The sequence below is a fragment of the Rhyacophila brunnea genome, unplaced genomic scaffold (genome assembly GCF_057557595.1).
Source record: "Rhyacophila brunnea isolate RB1 unplaced genomic scaffold, BYU_Rbru_1.0 scaffold_20, whole genome shotgun sequence".
In the NCBI taxonomy this organism is placed as follows: domain Eukaryota; kingdom Metazoa; phylum Arthropoda; class Insecta; order Trichoptera; family Rhyacophilidae; genus Rhyacophila; species Rhyacophila brunnea.
Window position 1 is genome coordinate 166,450 of NW_028232860.1, and position 26,799 is coordinate 193,248.

The window sequence follows — 26,799 nt, forward strand, 5'->3', positions numbered from 1 at the left end:
AATATTGCTGTTGAAGTCGGGTGAATAATAGCCACACAAAGGTAAGAGTAAATAGTGCGTTTTCTGAGAGTTTCCGAACCGAGAAGGGAGTTCGTCAGGGATGTGTTTTATCTCCCCAGTTATTCAATATATATGGAGAGCATATAATGCGAAGAGCCCTAGATCATTGGCAAGGCGGAATAACAATTGGTGGCCAGAAAATAAACAACTTAAGATTCGCAGATGATACCACACTAATCGCTGCTGATGAAAGAGAACTCACAGAGCTGCTACACCTGGTAGAGGAAGAGAGTCGCAAATACGGCCTCCTTATTAATAGGAATAAGACCAAGTTAATGGTTGTTGATCGGGCCAACCTTCTACCAACACCAAGTACACTCCAAAACCTTGAAACAGTCGACGAGTTTGTATATCTGGGATCGACCATCAGTGAAAAGGGCGGATGCGAAGCGGAAATAAGAAGGCGCACACAGATTGAAAAAAATGCGATGACACGCCTTACCAATATAATATGAAAGAATCGGGGAATTTCGATTGCCACAAAAATGCTGTTCTCGATATTTCTATACGGAGACGAGTCGTGGACCCTGAAGGCAAGAGAACGGAAGGCAATTGATGCCTTTGAGATGTGGTGTTGGCGCAGAATGCTTCGCATTTCTTGGATGGAGCACAGGACGAACGAGTCAATCATCCAGAGACTGAAGATAAAGGAACGGCTCTCGACGATGTGTCTGAGAAGAATTCTACAGTTTTTTGGACATATTGTCAGGCGCGGACCGGACAACCTGGAGAGACTGGTAGTTTGGGTAGCCTCCAGGGAAGGCGAAGCAGAGGAAGAGCGTCTGCGCGATGGAGCGACCAAGTGAAATAGCTGACTGGGGGCACCATCCATTCTGCCCTGAGAGAAGCGGAAGATCGAGAAGGATGGAAAGTCTTGGTCGCTCAAAGGATGGCGAAATTTAAATGTGGTCACGATCCTCAGCCATGAGTGCACGACCAAGAAGAAGAAGTCGGGAATATATTTCAGTCCACTCACCGCCATCTTTAGATTAATGAAGCCCGAGCATAACTTTTTGCACAAGCAACGAGTGGTCCACTTTTCAGCTGTCAAAATCAGATAGGTACCAGATTGCTTGAAATATTGATTCGCCCTTTCTCATTTCAAATTGAATTATAAAAAATATCAAATATATTAATTACCTATCAGTGTTATTTATAAATAATATACATTCCTGTTATTCATCAGCTGTCAAAGTCAGAATAGTCCTTCACACAAAAATCGGTGGTAGTATCGATTTCCAAAAAATATGTAGCATTGATCTATTTATTTATCATGTAACTTATCTATTCAAATCAAACCATTTTCTGTGTGAACACGACAGACGCGTCAGTATGAGCACTCTATAGAACAATTATAGTTCATACATAGACAACAATGGGAGGGGCGGAAAAAGTAGTACCAGTCGTTGTGAATGTATCGGCTTTCTAGTTTAGTCGGCAATGATCCAATACAACCCCACCCCTCCCCCCCACCCCTCCCCCCCACCCAGATAAAGTGCAAGATAGGTATGTGCCGCCCCCTTTTCATTTGGTACCATTTGGACATAGGTACCCCTGTCAGCGCTGCAGGCGAAACGCTTCTTTTTCCTGAAATCTACCTTTTCCCAAGATTATTTTTCATGCGTCATTTTGTTATCATTCTATTCTATTATCTTTCCCGCCGCTAACCGATGCATGATCTAAGTACCTATGTCACTGATTAGTTACATTAAGTAAGTATACCTACCTATACTTTTTAAAAACAGCATAATCGGACATAATTTTGGCAAAGGTTAATCTTCTTGAAATGATTATCATAATTATACCTATCATGAATTTAAAGTTTGCTTGAGGTATTTGACCTCTCCTGATATTTATTTCAGCTACTGCAAATGGTGTGATGTGAAATATTGTGTAGTAAGAGATTGTGTATTTTCTATGGGTAGGTACGTATACGTACCTACCTTCAATAATCTGTCAACAAGGCCATGCATCGCTCTTTGAGCTTTGTACAACCACCTTTGAGAAACATAAAAAAACATATTTTTTTGGAACCATTTCCACACAAGCTGCAAACGTTAATATTATTACTCGTGTATTTTTACTAGGCTTGCGTTATTTTTTATCTCTTTCTTTTGACACTTCCAACAAAATCGAGAGTTCGGAATTGTCAAAAATATGCAAAACCGCAGAAGGTGAGGTGATTTAATATTGTTAATGAAAACAAGTTTTGTGTTTATTGAAAGAGATCTCATAGATTTTCCTCATATTCTGTTGCCTTTTGGAATGCATCGATAGTATTCAGTTTCTGCCTTATGTGCGCGCATCTTCTTATCGGGTGTGAGTACTAAATTGTTATATTTTTTAAATTGACTATTTTAAACCTTCTCAATTCACTATGTTAAAAATCGATTTTTTTCGAAATTTTTCAAAAAATCTACATACGTATCAGTACAAAATCCAGATGGTATACTCATCCCGATTACAGTCAACAAAACCGAATTGGATGACTCGTATATTATCTTGCTTTAAAATCAAAATTAAGTTGGTACGGAAACTATTCAGTGAACATACGAGGGTGGGTCAATAATTCCTTAGAAAAAAGCATTAAGACAGTTTTTATTTTTGTATTTTTTTTTTATTTCTCAACATAATCTCCTTGGAGCTCAATACACTTGGTTAGACGTTTCTCAATATTTTTTAAACCGTCAGAAAAATAAGTTTTCGGAAGGTCCTCAAAATAAGCATTTGTCCGATCGATGACTTCTTCATTTGAAAAAAAACGTTGTCCACTTAGCCATTTTTTTAAGTTTGGGAAAAGGAAAAAGTCACTGGGGGCTAAATCTAGCGAATACGGTGGGTGGTCGACCAATTCGAACTTCAATTCTTCAATTTTAGCCATTGATCGTAAACATGTGTGAACACGGGCATTGTCCTGATGAAAGAGGATTTTTTTCCTGTTTAAATGAGGCCGTTTTTCTTCAATTTTGTTTTTTAGCTGGTCCAATAAAGATGCATAATAATCCCCTGTTATTTTTTTTCCTTTTTCCAAATAGTCAACGAAAATAATTTCACGTTCATCCCAAAATACAGTAGCCATAACCTTACCAGCTGATTTTACGGTTTTCGCCTTCTTTGGACATGGTTTGCCTTCGCAATCCACTGCTTTGACTGTTCTTTCGTCTCGGGAGTATAGTGGTGTATCCATGTTTCATCTACAGTCACAAAGCGACGAAAAAATTCATCCGGATTGCGTTGCATGAGCGACAACAGGGCTTTAGAGGCCACCACCCTATTGCGTTTATTGTCGACTGTGAGCAAACGCGGCACCCATCTTGCAGAAATATTTTTCATGCCCAATTTGTCATGTAAAATAGAAATGACGCTACCTTTTGAGATCTCTGTAACCTCAATTATCTCACTCAACTTTAATCTTCGATCACTTAACACCATATCGTGGATTTTATTGATCATTTCTGGTGTAGTCACCTCTACAGGACGTCCTGAGCGTGGTTCATCCTTTGTTGATGTACGACCACGTTTAAATTCATTTAACCAGTTATAAATAGTTGCAAGTGAAGAAGCAGATATGCCGTGAACTAAATCCAACTCATTTTTTATTTCCTTTGCTGTTAACCCTTTTATATTAAAATGTTTAATAACAGTTCTAAACTCAATTTTCTCCATTTTCCATTTTTCCATTTTCCACAAGCAAATTTTTTTTTTAAATGTACGAGAAACACACAACAACCCGACCAATCTGATTGAAACTTCGCAGCATACTGAATCGGTAGTGCCGCTGCATGAAAACAAACCGCTTACAGTACTAGTCGCGCCACCTGTCGGCTTTTCTAAGGACTTATTGACCCACCCTCGTAATATTATTAATATTTCGGATTGTGGAGGTGATTGAATTTTACTTCACGAACTAAAACTGTTTACAAATAAATGAAAAATCGCGTAATTTTATAGTACCTACTCCATAATGTTGATGTTAATGTTGCTAAGATGTTGAGACCAAAATTCTTCTTATTTTTGGGTTACAGTAAGTAGGTTGTGTTAGGTTTTGGTTTGATTTTTGGTCTCAAAAGACGTCGATCACAAAAACGATATGGAGTACTATAAAATTACCAAAAATTAAAAAAAACGCTCACACTTATGTTGTCAATGCAGAAAAGAATTGGAACTCGATCCCATCTGTTATGTGGGGGAGGAAACATCGTTATATTATGACCAGTTGATTTGTAATTTCAATTATCCTATAATCTGAAATTGGTCCTGAAGAGGAGATTCCTCGGTACTGTTCAGTTATACGGAATACAGCGGAAAACGCATTTTGAAAATAGCCGATAAACTAGATTATTTGTTAGTTTGGGTTAGTTTAGGTTAGTGATACACCCCTGTTACAGGCGGGCTTCTCCCGGTGTAAAATAATCATTTAGTAGCTATAAGTCGAAACGTAACCCTGACCTCTAGAAACGGCTTCATAAAACATCTAATCTGATTCCTTGCTCAACCACGTAAGTATTTTTTATTCATAGGTAAAGGCCTTCGTCCGGTGTGTGAAAATCGCATATTGGGCGGAGGTGTAATTAAGATAAATTTAATTTAATTTAAAAAGTAAAAATGATGATGGATGAAAGAGATAATTTTAAGACTAAATATAAGGATTCAAAAATAATAAATTTTGCCGCACTTGCCGGCTACGTCGAAATATCTGCGCGCCTGCGCCGAGGTGGTCCTCGTGATTCGTCAAATCAAAATCATGCGATAAAATTTGACCAATCACGAGAGTCCTTTTTGTAGAATGGCGTGGGTACGCGAAGTTTGAAAAAGAAAAAAAAAAGGTTAGTAAGCCAACCGCTTAATTTTTTTTTTTTTGTGAATCCGGGGTTCGATGGACACTTGAGCTAGCCGCTGGAACCCCGGGTATCTCAAATGGCGCCCAACGTGGGGCGCCATTGAGATACCCGGGGTTCCTGCGGCTAGCTCTGATGTCCATCGAACCCCGGATTCACAAAATAAAGAAGATATAAACGGTTAGAGTGGAAATAAAACTCGGTCTTTCGTGTTCGTGACGTGGTCTTATATTTTCTTATGATTTTTAGTTTCACAAATTTATCTGGGTTTTTACGATTATAGTAAGCGTCCCTTTTCCAATAGGATAGGACCTGCGACTATAATCGTAAAAACCCAGATAAATTTGTGAAACTAAAAATCATAAGAAAATATAAGACCACGTCACGAACACGAAAGACCGAGTTTTATTTCCACTCTAACCGTTTATATCTTCTTTATTTTGTGAATCCAGGGTTCGATGGACATCAGAGCTAGCCGCAGGAACCCCGGGTATCTCATTAGGTTAGGTTGGGTTAGGTTTGGTTAGGTTAGGTTTGGTTAGGTTAACCTAACAAATAATCCACTTTATCGGCTATTTTCAAAATGCGTTTTCCGCTGTTTTCCGTATAACCGAACAGTACCGATTCCTCAAAACGAGTGGACTCAAGTGTTGGGACTGTCTGTGAAGAGACATCTTTCGAGAGCCATTGTTTTCAACTATCTTTTAGGGTGGATATCTCCACTAAAAAATAGGGTACTTATAAAATTTTAAAGGTAATGGTTTAAGACACAAAATATTTACCTGTGCAGTGTGGAGCCATCTTGTTTACAATTTTTATTAGGATCGGTTGTTAGCCTTTCGCTCAAAAAGTGGGTACATCCCCTAATTCAAACACGCTTCAGAAGAAAAATATTGTGGCCACAGTTCTTAGCTAATGCGCCACAACATAAAAGCAGAGTAAAAGTACATAATATAATATTATACAGTATTAAAATAAAAAAAATGTAACATGATTAACAAAATGGATTAAATATGAGTTTGCAAGCAAACAGACAATTAAAAATGTGAATTTGTAGTACCTTTACCTCAATGCTTCCATGCAAATTAAATATTCACAAAAAAATACATCAATCTCAAATCAGTTAACCTCACAATAGACAGCATCATGAAACAGCGCATTCGTGGTAGGATATCTTGATTGGAAAAAAATAGTGAGTCCAATAATTAATACTCTCATGGTTATGTGTATAAATCATATGTGCGTGTGTGTGTGTGTGTGTGTGTGTGTGTGTGTGTGTGTTGTGTTATGTACATAGTTAATTCACTGCAAAGTTATCCCCACAGAACAGATAATAAATAGAATTCTGATAGGCTATATACCAATACAGTAAATTTTGACGCAGGGTTTTGAATGTGTGTGTCCTACGAAAATGAACCATGCATTATAGACGTGCAATAGTGTGTGTAATACACCAATAGAAAATGAGCGTCAATGCATAAACCGAGAGCAGTTGTCAGTATTCGACGTGTGACGTATTCTTGACACGTGTTTAAATTTTTCCCATATTCTTCCTTACTCGAGAACGGCTGCCTGCTTTTCCTTACCCGTTTGGTATTTCAGTTCCCATTATTTCTGAGTTCCTTGGTTATCCCAGTCAATTAATAAATCCGGGATTATGACCACCTAAGTAAAAAAAAATATTTGGGATGCGCGATCCAAGATGTTTACACATTAAAATATGACATGTGAATTTGACCCCCCAATCGTGGGATTCGAACCCGTGACTCATGGATCGAGTAGAGAATATCTATTTAAATGCTCTCATAGCATGCATTTTACTGATAAGAGAGACATACCTACTAGGCGCTTAGTTTTGTTATTGTCGGGATTTGTGATTCATGCGTCAAAGTCATTATCATGAAGCGTGCCAGGCATAAAGTGTTTATCTCGGAATTGATAACAGAATAATGATATTTAATTTCCAAACAAACCAGAGTGGAATGACTCGTATTTATGTTATTTCCTTGTAGTGAGACGAGAAGTGTCTCGGTTGATGTGTTATTGCAGCTTATTCCTATAAATATTATATAAGATACATTGGTGTGAAATAGTTTTGCAATAAATTGGCTAGATCACTCATCTAGATACTGGTGAAGGAAATATTGTAATTTAAAAATGTGATTTTGTGGTGATCAAACAATAAATTTAATGATCGTTAATATACCCTCATTTTTTGTTTTCGAATTACACTTATGTGTCTTGTCTTATGTGAGCCAGATAGCTTGACAGATATTATGTAGATTGCGGTTAACATCCAAAAGTAACCATTTTCTATTTTTTTTTACGTAGAATGTTTGTTATCCATTTGCCCATCTGAACCAATTTCTATACATTCACAATTTATGATATTTATGACAGATTTTTCAATTTTGCGTAAGGCATTCGGGGCCGTCCATATGAATGATGTGGTGTGCAGGCTTTTTATAAAAAAAAATAGCAATACGGCACCTTCTACCCAGCACTACAACTTGGTCTTCTCTAACATCTGCCTCCATCCAGGTCCGTTCGAAGCCGCTTCCCTCAGGAGGTCTTTAAATCCAACTTGACGCTGTCCTTCCAGAATGTCAATTTCTTTGTCGCGTATGACTCATCCATCGTGTCTATGTGGCTCAGCCTCTAAGACGGCCCAATTTTAAGGACTGTATGATGTGCAGGCCCCCGTACAAAACATGTAATTGTATCTTCGTCTCCACCCCGTGTGTCATTTATGGGTCCAAAGATACTTAGCAGCATGCACCGCTCAAATGAGCCCAACACTCTTTCCATACTTTAAGTCATTCACCAGATCTCCGAGCCAGCATGTGTCGGCTCAATCTCTTGGAACGTAGCACCTTCATTAGACCGAAACAACGTTTGTTGCCTAGCGAAATAAAATTCTTCTTTTAATTTCAATTTATAGGCTCCACAGTGTGAAAGTTAGAATAAGTATCAGACTTTTTTTAACGAGGAATGGTTAGTTTGGATCAAACACACATTAAAAAAACAATTTTGTAAGACGAGGTATCAACCCTGCATCTGCAGCTTCATAAATTGGCTCATTAGCAACTATGCCACCACTGGAATTAATTTTGGTCTGTTATCCGTGAAGTTATATAATGCTCATTGATGATAGTGAATGTTTGTGTACACTAAGTTCATTATTATTCCTTTCGTTTATCTCCGCCTGACATGCTTCGTCACTGACTGTTAGAATTCATAAGACTGGAGTAATAGTTAAAATGTCCGCCACTCTGCTTTGTCGTAATATTATGACCTCATGGACTGTTGACTTTCTTGCAGCTTGCTGACAGTGTGATTGAGGCATCGTAAAAATGTCGAAGGACAGGTTACTGGCCCAGTTTAAAGATATCCTAGAGCCGCGGAAAAAAAACAACGATGCAGTGGGGTTTATGACACGGCACTGGGATCCGCAGCCCAGCTACAGACTCGGGAAAGTCCTCCCGCCAGCCCAACTGAAGACTATCACTGCCAACAGTGGCCGAATTGATGGATTCTTGGACGAGGTAAATTGTTATTGTTATTGGACTGTAGTTTACGTGGCATGGCGGTGACAAATATAACAAACCAATGATGCTGAAAAACTGTGTTCTACTTCCATTGTTAGAGCCGAGATCATATAAAAATGCAAGCTTAACTCGCATGATTTAAGATATATTTGATGGGGTGTTACTGATAATATATAAATACCTTGCATTTAGGTAATCCAATCCCGGGATCCCGGACAATTTTCGATACCTATGAATCCCGGGATTATGTTTACTAAACCTTTGGGATTGATTTTTTTATTAATCACAATCAATTAGTATGTGTATAAAATTATGTTAGTGAAGTGTATGTACCTGCACATGTCACAGGGTGAATCGCCGGATGCTCGCGGATAATAAATAACCATTTTTTGTTGTCATACGCAATCGTAACAACATCAGAAAAATAATAAATTCGTTCATTTAACCAGCTAGACGCACCGCCGTTCTGGCACACGAACGGCGTCTAACCGCTAGTGCCATGGACGTGCAGGCAGGCACTTGTTTCTACGCCGAAGTTTATGAATGTTATCTTCCCTTAAATAAATTTTAAAAAAACCGTTTTTGTTTCACATTATCTATATTACAATATTTACTTATTATTACAATATTATTAAACCCATGTATTTCCATGATTGAACGTACAGAATATTAACATTAAATGTCTTCCTAAATAGTATGAATTATACTAGACCTTTTTGACCGATTTTATCAATGCTATTTGTATAAATAAAAAAAAATAAGATTAACTATTGAAAAAACGCTAATCCCGGGATCGTCAAATTGTAATCCCGAAATCCTGGCATCAAAATTTTGGCTCGAGATTGGTTTCCCTACTTGCATTATTGCGAGCCTAAAACAAGATCTTTATTCAATTAACCATCTCTATTTAGATGAACAATGATGGTTCATTGATAAGTCATGTCATTCGGAGACCATCCATTTAAAAATGAAATATGCAATATGCTAACTTGCTTGTTATCAAAGTTATTAAAGAATAATTTTAAATAGTTTTCTTGTACGAAAGTTGAAAAAATATTTTGCATTTCATATTAATATGTAACAAGATTCCTATTTATATGTATTATTATGTATTGGCTGACATGAAATTAGTCTTATCAACTCGCTTTCATATATTTAACTTTTCAGCTATGTCTGGCTTTAAGAAAAACCAAACCGGAGCTGAAGAAAGAAGTGACAGCCATGCTGGAAGAGATCGGCCTTGACAAAAAGATGTACGTCGTGCGCTGGCTTGGAGTCTTTACAACCAAGGTCTTGTGCAGAATGTGCTCCAGTGTTTTTGTCAATGAAATGAACATATTCAATGTGAGTAGTCTTTGTTTTCCACTCATGCGAATTGTGTACATGTTTTGTTGCGGGTTTCAGATAGAACCTACATAAAAACCTTAAATAGTAATCGCTTGAAAAGGCATACAGGATAACTGTGAAAAGATTATGACTCCATTTAGTCGTAGTGCCATTGATGGAAACATGAACAAGAACACCAGTGGCTTTGCCTCCAAGCTCTGTCAGCTTGGCCTAAGAGAATCACCGACTAGCTTTTGTGGCTAATTGCAGGATGCCGATCACAACGTCTGAGAGTGTCCACATATGTCAGTTGAAAGGGTGAAGAGAGTCGGTCTGACCCTCAATCTGTTCGGTCGGCCATCGCAAAATGTACGAGGGAAATTTTCTCAGCTTTAAAAAGTTTATGGCATTTTACGGCGATCGAAGAAGGTTCTTCAAAGAACTTCTCTGACAGTTTTGTTTCATGGCAAAACTAAGTATGTGAATGTGTATTGCTTTACACGCACGTGTATTTAGTTTATTTATCCCTGGATCTCAATATCGGAATGATTTTCAAAAGATGTTTCAAAGATCTACCGAATTAAGAAAGGTGGGGAATCACTGGTCTAGATAAAGTTACCGGTATGCTTGGGTAATGAACTGGATAGTGGTCACTTGTGGATTAGAACAAACAAGCATGGCATTCATAAACTACAAAAGAAGTTCTTTATTATAATGAACGCTGGTAGGTACCTACGGACTTCACAAACCTTGGATTTTTCAACCATATGAGTGGATACTTTTTTATTATTGTCGGCGAAACACCAATTACCCCGGCGGCATCATGTCTGATTGGATTTTATTGCTTAGGGTCGAAGTGTTTTTAAACGATCGACACATTAACAGTATTTTAGCTCGGTATATCCGATAAGTTGCTCGTTATAACAGTGAATAAATGTATGAAGAAAATCATAAACCAAAATGTCAACGAATGTTTCCTCATTAAATCCGAGATCTCGCTATGTCCGAGATCGTAATAACCGAGCTCGACTGTATATTATAAAACAGTTTTTCCTCTTTTACATATATATACCCACTGCTGACCTAGATTTGATTATAAAATACTAAAAAAATAAAAAGTTATCATTTACATAATATTTTGAGAAAAGATTATGTTACCTACTTAACTGTATTTCCATAAAATAGTGTGTAGTAATAATTTATGCATATTGTTTGCTAAATTCTTATGCCATCAGCGTCTTATACTTGATATCAGTAACACTGGTTCAAATATGGACAATTTTATTAATAGTTTGACCTACATTTTTGTATCAAGAAAGTGAAATTCAGTTTCTTACAAAAATGCTAATTCCATTGTGGGACATTTTAAATAAACTCTTCTAATAATCAGTATGATGTTGACTATGAAAATTTACTCAATTATGTATGCAGTCATGATGAAGCAAGGTTTGTTAGTGCGGAAGGTTGTCTTAAGAGGTCAGTACTGAGGCACTCTCAGAACAACTTTGAAGGGTTCCTCACCACAATATGTAAACTTTTTTGTTTGGTGGAACCCTTAGAATGTTTTTTTAAATCTCGCAGAACCCCTAGTCAGATGACACACATTAATGTCAATGGTGACTAAGGATTGCAATACCGAATGAAAATACCAATACCGGTATTTCCAATTAAATACCATTATTAATACCGGTATTCTTGAAAAATATAAAAAAAACAGAAACCAATAAATTTATAGATATAAAAATCTCTTTAAAATAATAATATTTTCTCGCAAAAATATCCAAATACATAAGTACCTACATATTTGTATGTAATAATATAAAAATAGGTAAAGATTATGTAAAGGCAAGATATGGTAGAGATACTGATGTTTACAAATACCTTGAACTATTGGCATTTTCTTCTTCGAATGTTCTTTCAATAAATTTATTTAACGAAGTGTTCTTGGATGTACCCCACTAGTAATTCTACCTAATGTTTTATTACACTTTTTACACTTAACTACTCCTTTACTTTTATACCTATGAAGTAAAACCAAACACAATATTGCTCACTTTTTTGTAAAAAAAAAATATATTTCTCTATTATTGCTATTGACGAAGACGAAGGATGTCAGCTATTCTGTCGACTCAGATATGTCAATGATCAAGGGTTTAATTCGAATGAATTACTAACGTATCATATTGAACGTTGAAAGGTGGAACCGCACAATTGACTATTGCTAATTTTCAGTATAGCAAATACAATGACTTCACAATACAGTATGCATTAAAAATGATGTGTTCTTTTAAACATCGAAAGAACCATTTTTGATGTGCTGATTTTACAAAATTAAGACCAAAAAATCACCAGCGCCATTTTCTCTTTTAAGAGTTTTACGTTTTACGTTTGTGCGAGTGTTAAGAATTTATGTGATATTTTTTTATTTTTTAGTTGAAGTCTACGATGGGCAGCAATCCAGTTGTATTCGTTCCGACTCACCGCAGCTACGCCGACTTTATTTTGATGACTTACGTCAGCTTCTACTACGATATTGACTTACCCGCTGTTGCCGCTGGAATGGGTAAACACATCATAATAATTGATAATATATTCTAAAGAGACAATGTTATCACCGCAAAGTCATATTATTACACCTAAACACTTTTATTGATTATTTTATGTTTTCACTCAGATATATCGATTCTTTTTGATAGTTTAATCATATGTTTAAAGAAATAAATACAGCTGAAGATGTTGCATTTTAAAAATCGGCTTTTCTATGCAACTCGATTTTTTAATAATCAAAAAATTATAATATTGAAGACACGTTTTAAAACTTTAATTTTAAAATATGCACACAGCATTATAGCGCCTGTACACATGCATGGAATTACTGTCGGCAATTGTGCTTATTTTAAACTGTCATGACAATAACTGTTTACACGTAAAAATGCTGACTGTCTCTCCAATTTCATTCTTCAAGAGTAAGCGCGACGCGAGGTTGTCATTTTATACTACTATCTGACAGGTCGTATTGAAAATCGGAGCTCAAAATGGTATTTCGTTTTTTACCGGCATGTTCTCTATCGCTCTACTGCGCAGGCGCAGATCGAAAATAATCTTACTTGCGCGCAATAAATCATCACAATTTGGAATCTTCCAATCTTGTTTGATTTATGCACGCAATCTTGCTAACTGCAGGATAATACATATTTCCCCATATATTTTCTTACTGTGCATAGTACATCCATGCACGTGTAAACGGGGTATTAGTGTGCAATAACCAGTAAAATATGTCATACAATATTGTTTCCTTTGTTTCATTCACAACATTTAAATAAAACATCCAACTGTCAGAATTTCTATAGCAAATTTCAGATGAAATTGAAATACTAATAGCTAAATCCACATCTAATCACTTTCACTTTGACTTTTAAATTCTGGATTTCTACAGAGTAGTTTTGTGCATGTCTCAAACGGAGGCATTTGTCTCACTGTCTTAACATCGTTCATCAAAGTTTTCACTTCATGATACAGTCATAGATAATACATGTAAATGAATTGGTAATAGGTATGATGCGTTTTAACTTCCTTCATTGAAAATATTCGTATTCATCGCATTCGTGCCAGTTTTGATAATTTATTATATCTGTTATGTGTGTAATACAAAGTATCTTCATGTTTCTTTTATTAATTGTGGTAGATTTTCACGCTATGGTTGGCATGGGGCGTGTGATGAGGGACACGTGCGCGTTCTACATGCGGCGCACGTTTGTGTCAGACCGGCTGTACGGTGCAGTGTTTCGGCAGTACGTAAGGACGCTCATCACCTCCAATCATCAACCTGTGGAGTTCTTCATTGAGGGCATGCGCAGCAGAAGCGGGAAGAGCTTGCCACCCAAATACGGTAAATTCATGACAACACAATTCGCTGTCAAAATAATCTCATTTTCATCTGCTACTCTCGCCATGCCGTATATTGATTGTCTCTTGAATGCGCCTAGGGCCTAGTGGAATCCCCCTTTTCGCTTACATTCTCGTCATTCGTTACTTGTTTGACTTAACAAAACTACTCTTTAACTCAGGGGGGGGCAAACTTTTTGGATGGAGGGCCAAATTCAAGAATTCAAAATGAGCGGCGGGCCGCAAGTAAAATACCATTTTTAGATATACACTGTTTATTATCACGAAAAATAAACATTACAAAAAAATGAATGAGAAGAATGAAACTGTTGTACTTTTTTTAAACATTTTTTTAAAATTCAGGTGTTAATTTTGTAGTTGGTATTCTCAAAACTGCTTGTAAATGGGCATCGGAGATATTTGATCGTAAAGAATTTTTATTGAGGTTCATGATCGAAAATGTTTGTTCACATTTATATAGGTTGATCCAAAAATAACGAACATTTTTCTTGCATAATCTTTAAGTTGGTCGAATTTGTCTGAATTAAGGCCATTGTAAAATTTGGAGATTTCTTCACGACGAAGCAATTCTCTTAAATCAGTGTCACACTGCAGATCAATAATCTCAAGTTGTAGCTCTGTCGGTACACCATCAATATCTATTGAAAATGGATCGCGTACTATTGCTAAATAAATTTTAATCTATTGTCAATATTTTTAAAAAAATATATAAAAAAGTTATTCGTAATCAGAAGTACAATTAATGATGGCGGGCCGCAAAAAAATACCCGGCGGGCCACATGCGGCCCGCGTGCCACAGTTTGCCCCCCCCCCTGCTTTAACTAGTCATTAGAACTGCTTTCTACCCCCTCCCCTCCCTTCCCCTACTCTTTGATGTTACAATATGCATTCGCTGTACAATAATTTTGGTCGCAATGAAAGAAATACATTTTTGAGGTATTTGACTTTTGTTTGCAGGATTTATGTCAATGGTATTGGAACCTATGTTTGCGAGTGAAGTACCGGACGTCACATTTGTTCCTATCAACATTAGTTACGATCGAGTCATGGAGGAGAGGCTGTTCGCTTACGAATTACTCGGAGTCCCCAAGCCAAAGGAATCTACATCGGTAAGTCTCATGAGTTGTGTAACAGAATAGATATACAAAGTGAAACTTTTTTTAAACAGATGGTGCAATGAACAAAAGATTTTCTTGATCTTTATAAAATACAAACGATTTCTGAAATTTCCGTAGTCGGCTATTGAATTTTAGCATTTATGTCTGATGAATTTGTTGTATTTTTATTACTGTTGAATATGAAGATATGTATATTATACACTTTTATTATCTTACAAAATGTAAGTTTTCTTGCGATTTCTGTTAACTCAGTCTAAGCACACTCGAGTGTCTGGTGACCTCAACCATGAGTAACTGCTCCTGAGACATTACCGGGCGTAAATAACTGCACATTCACATCAAAACATAAGGCTTCATCGATCGCGGGGTCACCGTCGACCGGTATGGAAGACCTACCTTAGAGTTGTTACTCAGCACCGCATGTATAAAGTAGTTGTAATTGATTGTTCGCTAAAATAAATTATTACTTTTGTCATTGCCTCCGCGGTACAGTGGGCGGAGTCTATAGCCGTTGACATATTGCATACGAATATTTTATAAATACATATTGAAGATGTGTTAAATTTCTTTTTCCAGGCTCTTTTAAAAGCACTGAACATTTTGAATGATAACTATGGCAGTATTTACATAAACATCGGGACGCCGTTCTCCGCGAAAGAATTCTTGGGCGATTCCCTCAAGAGATCCAGGCATGCCATTAAACCGGTACAGTTGCAGACCATCACTCCCGAGGAAAATGAGCACGTCCAGACACTGGCGCACGAAATCATCCACAGGCAGCAGCGAATCGCTATCGTGACGACCTTTCAAATGATTGCCGTATCGCTGACTATGTCCATTCACAAGGCCACACCTCTGAATGAAGAACAACTGTACGAAGATATTATTTGGATGTCAGAATTATTCAAGAGTTTCGGTGGAAACTCGTTTGATTATGACACCATCACGGTCAGGGAAGAAGTAAAGATGGCCATTACCACGCATAATAATTTTGTACGTTTCGACAAAGATAGAAATCTGCGTCTTGTAAATTCGACTCCATTCCTGATGACAGACGAGATCAAAAACAAAATGAAAGGACATCAATTGAGCCAAGAAACAATGTTGATAGTAATACCGGTGGTTATGTTGCAATTATATGTTAATCCTGTCTTGCATTGGTTAGTGCCATCGGCTATCATTTGCCAAGTAGTCCAACAAGGATCGGTAAGCAAGGACGCACTGTGGGAGTCATTCAAAGTGATCCAAACGCTATTGAAGCATGAATTTCCGGTGAACGAGCCAAAAAAGTCAGAGGAGTTTGAAACGTGCCTGCAGCGATTGATTGATATGGAGGCGATACAAATCAACATCAACTACAATGAAGATAGGTTATTATTGGGGGAAAACGCACGCGTGCAGACGCTTCTCGTGAATCTGCTATGGCCGTTTACCAATTGCCTCGACAGAATCATGCAAGTGCTTACCAATGTGAGTTTTCTTTTTGACATTTTAACCCGTCTCTCGAAGTCATATTTACTTCAAATAATACGTAGTCACGAGTCATGGCAGAGTGTCCGACTCTGTACCATCAGGTAGCAGGCATTCTATATATCATCAAGTCGTCAAAGTTGTGATCTCTCTTGCACCCTGTCTTCTGGTCCACCAAAAAAGTACCTAGCACTTCATCAGTGCTGGCAAAATTCACATTTTATTAACCCAATGTCAGGTACACAAAGAGAAGACTTAATATAACCTCCACCCTGACGAGGCCCATATCTTCTGCCTTAAATATTAAACTGCCGAAAATGTTAATTTACCCTCTACCATATGGTTCCTATTTATTTTTATCGCGAAGAGTCTCAAAAACCATAAAAACCAAAGTCAAAAACCATAGTATATGGGCCCAATGGTGATTTATAAATATATTAATTAGTTGTTCAATCAAACTAATTATAATATCATATGTGTTTATGTTTTGTTTTCCAATGTCAAATTAATATTCATTGATTATTTTTAATAATTCATGATATCCCTAATTAAAAAATTTCATGAAGTACATAATAATCATGTCATCTATTCGTAATCAAAATTTATTCTAATCTAAGCCAATACTTGAAACTTATCTAAATATTGTTATGGTTATGTTATGATATCTGTCAGAGTTAATTACATATAAGTATGTAAGATCCTTATCAAAATTTGACTTATGGCTATATTAATATAATACTAGGCGCGTGCCTCAGATAACAAATTAATGGATATAAACAGATTACTAATAATTGTTGGCTTAATATATTTTGCAGACATATCAATAATATCAATCTATAGACTGATTTCCCGTGTTGTAAACAGGAATCTAGTGAATATATTATTGAAATTCGTTAACTCGATTGCGATAAGTAAAAATTGTATCAAATACCGATTATCTACGTAGTAAACAGTGCCCAAAAGAGACCATTGAAATGATTAATTTGCATGCGTTTTGTATGTATATCGGTACATATTTCGGATATATATGTGTGACTAATAAATAGGAAGATTGTCTTATCATTTATTTTCAATATTAAATAAAAAGAATGACCTGTACGCATTGTGTGTATTTATTCAAATAAACTACCGATAAAGCAATCATTAAATTATTTTAAGTTTATCTTAATTCATAAAGTATGTTTTTATTCGACGAATAATCTACAAGATTTAAGAATTTAACATTCTTTATTAAATATACGTACATGGTTAGAGCGCATGGGTGCGAATCCCGCTGGGTGTCATATTTTTTTCAAAAAGATTTTTTCTAGTCTAATAGGTAATTATTCTTTGAGGTATGATCAAATTATGTAGGCATGTTAATTATTCAATTTATATGGTGCAATTTTCATACTGAATTTTGGCTTATTTTTTAAGTTTACAGAAAATCGAAACTTAAAGATGGCCAAATTGTCGGCTACTTTGCATAGAGCTCATAATTAGTTAGTTTAGATTTTGATTTAAGTTCTGTATTATTCCATTTGTCTTTTTTTGCGACCCAGGTTTCACCTTTCGGTATCTTCAAGCACTAACTTTAACATATCGTCGATATCTTTGTATTTAGCCGTAAGCTTAGATCAATTTTACGTTTTTATTAGCTCATATTCTTGTTTGTCCGGTGGTTGTTTGTCCAGTACAAATCTTGCAATCGATTTCTAACTAACTTCCCGTCTAGCTAGACATTTGAAACTTTTAGAATATATCAGAACACGATGCCAATGCATTCTTTTAATACTTTTAGTCATCTTTTAGCAGAATTGAATTAATTTTCAGTTAATTCTGTTTTGTATGGAAAGTTATTTCAGAAAAATCCGTAAAAACTAAAAGACTATTACTGGTTGCTAAGGGGTGGTCCTAGCAACTAAATTAATAATATATACGTGCGTTACTATGGAAATCAAAATGAAATGTCAAAATGACATTTCAGTATTCTACATTTGTTTGTTTTTTATTTACTTCATACCAAGTACAAGTTTGAGCATATTGAGCATAATAATTCAACAGGAAATTTAAAAACGTATATAAAGAGTTCTTTTTATCTTGTAATTATTTGATATTTCATTTGATGGATCAATAATTTGTAAACCACAATAATTTGAAAGATTGAATAATGAGAATTCGACAATCGTTTAAATATATGTCACTACATACTACTAGCCTCGGTATGTGCAGTATTAATTTAAAAGTAAATGATTTAAACTGTATATTCAATCAAGTTTTTATCATCTCACTGAAGCAAGGCTAATCATATTTTTTTTATGTTAATTCCAATAGGAAGAAGGAAAATGGCTTTTTCAATATGTAAATGTCACAATAATTATTATTTAAAGCTGCAATAGATAAGGTCGCCCATAGCAAAGATAAATGTCAAAATAGAAAACAAATAAAGAATGGTAAGGTTATAATTCATAATTGGCTAACTGAAACCATCAACCGCGTCACCATACTGTTGGGTTTTAAGATGGTAGGTTTTTTCTTTTTTTGTGATCCAGGTTTTGTTCTTTCGTCATATTCAGGCATTATGCGCACTCACACATGGCAAATGCTTTAGTGTCTCAGAATACGTATGATTTAATTCATGTTTCTATAATACAGCGATTTCCAAACTGGGATGCGTGGAGTGTTGCAAAGGGAGGCGCGAAAAGTTTAACACAATCATTATTAATGTAGCCACAGGTTTGCATTTTGCAAATGCATAATTTATAAAACGGCCGCTAGTTATAAACTACAAAAAAAAACAGTCGTATAAAAGGTTGTTTGCAAACCTGTCTGAAAATATGAAGACTAATTTTATAATACCTCACTTCAATACTATTGTGAAGCGCCCTGGCTAATTCGTAAAAAATTAAATAAAAAGGTCAAATCATAATGTTGAAAATTGAGGCAAATTTGTTTAGGAACGATAATTTTGTTGTTAAACTATTTGGTTGAAATTTAAAAAAAAATGGGTGAATAAATACATGCAATGACCAGTAATGCATTCACTGATTTAAAAAGACAAAGTGAAGGCATTCATAAAAAAATTGGAGCTTTGGAAATCAAAATTACAAAAAAAATAAGTTCGCCATGTTTCCACTTTTAAATGATTTCTGCGCCAGATATATTGAAACAAACAAAAATCTATTTACTGAGTTCTTGGTTAGTTTGCTAATGCACTTTTCACATTATTTTATTAATAGTAAAAAAAGTCGCCTGCTTTCTTTCAGGGCTATTAAATATTTTAAATATGTGGTTGTGCGTTGCATTTTGATGTGATACCTATATCGTCGCTTAAGAAACAACACCGCGGAAGTCAATTAATTAAAATTTTCAGGGGAAACAAAAAATGTCTCAAAAAATTGAAAATTGATACCTTTTAACTTATTTTTTTTGTGTTTAGTTAAAAAAAAATCATTTTTTCATTCAAAAAGAATTTTTCCATAGAAGGAACACGGTGTAGGATTCAAAACTCAAAACCGCCAAATGGGTACTTACGCGGTGTTGTTTCTTAAAAGACGATATGATGATTGATATACTTAAAAATTTAGGAGACTCTACATTAGAGCACCACACTGCCTTTAACCTCAGCGATAGGTAGGTGGGCCCGCCAAAGATCCTAGCCTGGGGGCCCGCTTCAGGATGTGGGGCCCATGATAGAATCCATTTGTCAATGACCACATTCATCGCATGAAAAACAAATTAATTTAAAAATGAATATAATATACCTAAGTAGTAAAACCTTGTTTATTTTTATAATTTTTTTTTTCATTCTTATATTAGTACATGGGGGGGGGAGGTGCCAAGATTTGATGTTTTTTAAAGGGAGGCGTAGTATCATAAAGTTTGGAAACCATTGCTATACTATATTCATACAATACAAATACCTGAAAACCTTAAATTCAAATTCCATCAGGTACCCCCAATCGATAGTATTAATTTAAATTATAGATGAATAAATTGGGCTATCCGTCTTGTATACTAATGCAGGCGTAAACTCTGGCAAACATTTCTCTTTTATACAAGAAATCCGGACATACTTAACTATTTTGGGATGATGTTTTTCAGTCAGTTGGCCGCTTTTCGGTTGCGATTTCGACATAGCTCTTTTTCACATTGCATGCGACAACCGATGATTTCAATTTACTTAGAGCTCTGAATAACTATTTGATGACGACAATGAAATTCATTGAATAAAATTATGAATGTGCCTATATATAATGTTTATTTATATTGTAATATTTTTAGTTGCATTTACTTGGAATTGGATTTGGATCTTTTTCCCTCCCGTCTCTGAAGATATTGTGGGAAAGTGTTTGTTTAGGTATATGAGGGCGAAAGCGTACATTGCATAGACTGCGTAGAGTAATATATTCCAATTTTTCTTTCTTACAGGAACAATCAGTGGAAGAAAGATCCCTCATGAAGTCTGTCCAGAAATCCCTAGAGTGGCAATTGCTGAACGAAGACGACACCCATCCGTACAGTCTGTCGTTGGATTGCATATTGAACTGCATTCAAGGTCTCGTTTCCGAAGGATCTCTGACGAAGGAGAGGAAAGACAAGATAATTCTGTACCATATCAATTTTTCGCACATGGCTGAAACGTCAAATTGGATGAGCCGGTATTTGCTGAAGATTCGTGCCAAATTCGACCAATCTAATCCTGTGATGATGGAGCAATTGGGTCTTTTATCGAGGCTGTAAACCATTCATATAAAATGTAATGTGAACATTTTTATTTGGAATTTAGTATTCAGTTTTTATAGTCAAATGATTACTTTGAATTTTTATACCTACTTTCGAGTCGATCGAATCAGATTGACAACTCGGCGACTATCTCTTTCCGTATAATAGATTCTTAAGCAATTTCAAATAAATTGTTCAATCTTATAGTATTTGTTGACACCGGTGAAAAAGCCGAAGAGCTATCGACTTTACGTAGAATTATAATTCAAATTAACCATTTCACTAATGTAAAATGGAATTCTACCGAGTGAATGCTAACTCAATTATTTAATAAGAATTCTGTGTAATCTCATTTAAAGAATATCAGGGGTTTAATATATGTTTACAGAATGAAAAAAATGAGAAACTGCCGAATATATTTGAAATATAAAATTTTATTTACCAATATTTTATGATATTTCGAATTTTGTTCTTTACTTTGCATTCTTATGACATAAATACATTTGAAAGATGAGGCTTATTTTTTGGTAATTTCAACCTCAAAAGTATCGTTAGAACTACATAAAAATTATGTACATTACATGTAGTCATTAAATTGAATATGTATGTATGTCTCGGTTCTGAAATCAGCATTAATTATTTTGTTTACCTATTTACTTTTAGATATTCTGTGGCTTTCAAATAATATGCTGCTATCTTTCTTGAAATGTGTGGATCTATGCAAAACAGAACCTAGCAACACGTACATACATAGTATGTATGTATGATTAAATTTATGAGAGGTTTTCGTTTATAATTTGTATTTCTAAAATAATGTATTGTTATTTTCTGCGTGCGTATACCCATATATAGCAAACCGTCATTTTGAAAACTTAAATTTCGTAAAAAAATTATCTGCGATAACAATCTTATATTATTTTGTATTTTAAAATTTTATTTAATAAAGACATAGAATAGGCGGCCGTACAGTTAATTTTCACAACTTAATAATTGATTGATGAAATATAATTTTATGAAGTATTTATTATTTTGCACTATTGTAATAATATTTTTTGTCATTCCTAAATATTAGGTAGTCATCCAGGGAAGGGAGCATGTTTATCACCGTCCGATTATTTTTTCATTATGATTTGAAATTGTTTTGTTTAATAATTATTTGTGATTTTTGTGTTTATTTTAATTCATTAGAATTAGACAAAGTGGACATATTAGTAACATTTGTTTTATATAATAGCAATTAAAGACAACTGAAACATGTACATAATATTTATTACCTGCTTAATTTATATCAAAGACAATGTATAATTATTATCACGAGGCGTATATTTCCAAAACCGATGAGTGACACTCGTACATGGTGAAAATCTAACAAAGAATTCGTACATATTCTAAATATAATTTTATACTTCAGAAACCTGTCAAAAGCATGTATCAATTATGTACTTACAGAAACCAATTAATTAAAATAATATAACCCAGCCTGTATAAATTCAATTTTATTTTGCTTCATATTCTTATACAAATGAACATAGTCTTGTAATTTGAAAATGAAATATGATCCTTGATATTGATACATTCAAACATATGAAACTAAAAAACCATGTTAACCCTTTATAGGGCAAAGCATTTTTTTCTTCATTTTAAACCTATCTCTATCATTTTGCATCAGATATTTAATATCTTAAAACAATTTCAATATAAAAATAAAAAATATCTATCAGAAATTCGGAAAAACTATAATTTATGATGGTTTTTTTATCAACCAGTGCCCATTCAGGTGTTTTTTTTTTTTGATTTTTTGATATATTTTTTTCAAATAAAACAAAAAAATAATGGTTGTACATATTATTTATTTAATCATAAGAGAAGTTACAATTTATTTTTTATTTTTTTACACTTATTTACGTAATACTTTTCAAAACATAGTATGCAAAGCGGTACGTTACATTGCTTACAAAAATAAGATATGCGTTTTGGCTCTTTAGCCGTACTACAATAAGCACATCTACAGCTCTTTTTTTTAGATTTACTCATGAACTGAAACAAAAATAAAACATATTATCGTAACAGTACCTACCGACCTACAACATTACCATATTACGAAATGACCGAGAAAAATGGAGTATGATGGGGGAGGCCTTCATCCAGCAGCGGATAGACCCCAGCTGATGATGATGTTACTTCAACAGTCAAATATAATACAATACAAACCCATGAAAGTTGCGATATTGATAGTAATTTAGTACTGTAGCATTCAATTGATCTCACAACTAACAAAAAAACACCATTTCTTCGCGGATATTTTGAAAACTTTTCCGATCCCAAATATTTTGAGTAAAACTAAAATATATTTATGATAGTATATTATATTTACAATAAAATATAACTATACACAGCTGCCTAAGCTGCTTTTTTATTTTTAAAATAATTCTAGAAGTCAGCCGTACGAATCGCAAATTTGAGGTTATGTACTTCCCGCTTGGCAATAGAATGATGAAACAAGTACTCTATCACAATATATTTGTAAAAAATATAATGTAAATCGATAAATAAATGCATATTAAATACTTATGTACATACCCTTTTTCACAACACATAATATAAATGGCAACAAAATGACTTGCAAAGTCAAGTGTCACTCGCGAATTCGTCGAGTCACGACCGTAAACGCGCAATGGCTGATACATCGACCATTCGTTGAAATAGTGTTTTGCGAGCGATTGACGTACACTTCATATTAGATGGTTTATTTCATAACCAGAGAACGTTCTCGACAACGTCTTGACGCACTAAGGTTGATATTTCCATATTTAGTGTATGACTTATAGCTCTTAAATGAGGTGGTCGATAAATAAACCGTTTTCGACATTTGCCCTATAAAGGGTTAAATATTGAATTGTTGACACATCTGGTTTTAGAAATAGATGCCATGCCACATAGACGGAGTTGACGGAAAGAGAAAATTAAATTAAAAAATATTTTGAAACCTTGCCATCATTATACCATTATTAATTGTACACCACGTGACCATTTTATTATGTTATTATTAGATATACTTGTAGACTGACAAAACATTGTTTTCCTCCATTGGTTACCATTATATTAAAGATAACGCTCAGTCCTCTAGCATAGTACAATATTGCCTTTTACATACATTTATTATCATTTAATTACTTTTAAAAATATACATTTATCTTTATCTCATCAGTCTATTCTATTATATTAAAGTGAATAAATCATATTCTGCGAGTAGAAAGTTATCTGAATTGTTTTTGTCCAGTCGTACAAGGATTTTACTTGGAAATAATTCTTCTAAGGGGTTACTTTCATCTAATATGACTGGACTATTTATTATAATGTATATTGTTGAATCTTTACCACTCAATGTGTGTGTTTTTTTTAATAATTTTATTGTACGTACATATAATTCAGTATTGTTTTGTTTATTTTAATATTTAAACACAAATTCTATTAAATCTTTATTCAATTGAATGCATTTCAATTTCTAGTCTTTGTAACATTTTATTTATTTGCGACTTAATTACATTCTTTTGTATGGAATTGGTTATCTGAATTATCCAGTGTAATATTTTGGTTGTGATCGTATGCATTTTTACTTGTTTTTATAAAATGTCAACTGGATTTGTTGATAATAGAAATCATAAATTTTTGTCTGTTGAAATGGTCTCAACCGATTGGTAATAAAAATGCGGAAATCGTTTAATATATTTTATTTGCATTATTATCTTTGGCCTTCCATCAAGGATTACCGGTGAACATTGATTGAGGTGCTGAGGATTGTATGAATGCAACAACGTATATAATTATTTGATTGTTTTGGCCTGACGCGTCCTCCTTCAAACACCAAAAACCTTAATAAACATTTTTATGTTATCTTGAAAGAATAATAATAATAGATCAATTTACTGAGAACAATAATACCTCATTTACAGAATGTTGAAAACAATTATTTAGAATTAACAATCACATATTAACTTTGAAGACAATTTCAGGACAACTCAACTTTGTCACCTGTGCACTTGTATTCGTTCAATCATCAGTAGAATATTATTGATTTGGCCTGAACAAAAAATATTGAAGAAACCTTTCCTCTTCCAGATATAGACAATAATATAATTATAGTCTTCTATGGTTGCTTACTTACACCATCTCTATTAGATTTATTATTCAAAAATTTTTGGTCTAAATCACATTTTAGTAATCAATACTTCATAAAAAAAAACATACTGACTGACTTGCTGACTGACAAAAATTGTGGTTTTGTTTTAAGTACGATTTTTAATGAAGTTAGATGTAGAAAAACATTTTAAATTATGTAAATTAACACATGTTTTTGTATTTCGCCACAAATGGAAAACATGTGAAAATGCACTGACGAACAAGCAAGTTTGGAAAAGTCGGTGGGAAAATATTTACTCTTCTACTGTCTGATGGAGTGTTGTTTTAATTAAAGTACACAAATTTGTAGTGTGGACTGTCTAAATAAAATTTAATTCGATAATAGTGTTTGTAGTTATGGACATGCATGAGTTTCAAAGAAATAATTGTATAGGTGCAAAACTCTACAAACTTTTCTGTGATTTAGGTCAGGACTAGGCTTTGCATGTGTTTTCCTTGTGTCCAATCATCAAATATTATCATTTCAATGACGGCATTCACAATTTAATTTAATAATAATAATAAACTGATTGAAATCATTTGTTGGAAATCTTTACAAAATGGCATGGGCATTCATGTTTGATATTTGCTCAAATATCACAAATTATTCATTAGGTTTGTGAAACTCTTGGTTTGTAATAATTGCCAGCGTAAGAACAGCAATGCTAAATATATTTTGCCAATATAATAGCATGCAGTGAAGGGCTCAAAAAGCACAATATGAATAAGTCTTCAACCAAATATGCCACAATATAGTATTGCGTGTAGCAGTGGCGAGAGGCTCTTAAGATTCAACATAAATAGTGTATACTTTGTCAGCCAAATGCATTTCGTTTCATTGAATTAGACTACAATGTGTAGATAGTGTTTGTTAGTTTCTTAAATTCATTATGCCCTGCTTACCAAACCATAATCGATAAAAAATATTTTATAGATAAAAGATTATTTTTTGACTATCATCTACTGCTTATGGCTTGGATTAGGCAGGGTTTAATTGAATTTTAAAAACCAACAAACTCACATTGTAGTCTTGGTTCAATGAAAACAAATACATAATATGACTGAAAAAGTTTAATGCTTAACTTATTCCTTGTGTCCTGTTTGTCCCCGAGTATAATCCTTTATATATTTTGTAGTTAAATGCGGTATTAGTAGTGCTATATTAGAAATTATAAATATTTGAGTCTATCATGAGCTACTATTTTAATTTGGAATTGATTATAACTAAATTTCAAAAGCATTTATGTATGGAAATTATTATGGTATGGAAAATGAAATTATTGTTATAAGCTTATTTGTTAGATGGTGCTAAATCCGGAGCGGTTATTATTTTAGTCAATAGCAATAGCGTGTAGTTTGTTAGATTGGATATGGAAGTACAAAGTAGATAAATTTTCTTTATGTGGTGTTGTGTTTTTTATACATTTATATGACTTATCTGCTATTTATATGCAATAAATTATTTAATGAGACATAATGCTGTTTTAATTTATCGTAGGTATTTATCGAATATAGCATAATAGCGCCTGTACACATGCATGGATTTACCGACAGCAATAGTGAGTATTTTAAACTATCGTGCCAATAACTGCTTATACGTAAAAGTGCTGACTGTCTCTCCAATTCATTCTTTAACCTTTTTACTACCGG

At 34.3% G+C, this 26,799-nt stretch overlaps 1 protein-coding gene across 1 annotated transcript; it reads left to right on the plus strand.

Annotated features, from left to right (window-relative positions):
- The first annotated feature begins 2,171 nt into the window (after positions 1-2,171).
- Gnpat (dihydroxyacetone phosphate acyltransferase) lies at positions 2,172-26,620 on the plus strand. Its single transcript, XM_085948421.1, has 9 exons — positions 2,172-2,379; positions 8,220-8,443; positions 9,614-9,790; positions 12,206-12,335; positions 13,458-13,661; positions 14,636-14,787; positions 15,373-16,266; positions 20,677-22,572; positions 23,853-26,620. Exons 2-8 carry the CDS (start codon positions 8,252-8,254, stop codon positions 20,986-20,988), a joined length of 2,061 nt encoding a protein of 686 aa, XP_085804547.1. The 5' UTR covers positions 2,172-2,379; positions 8,220-8,251; the 3' UTR covers positions 20,989-22,572; positions 23,853-26,620.
- Positions 26,621-26,799: the final 179 nt, after the last annotated feature.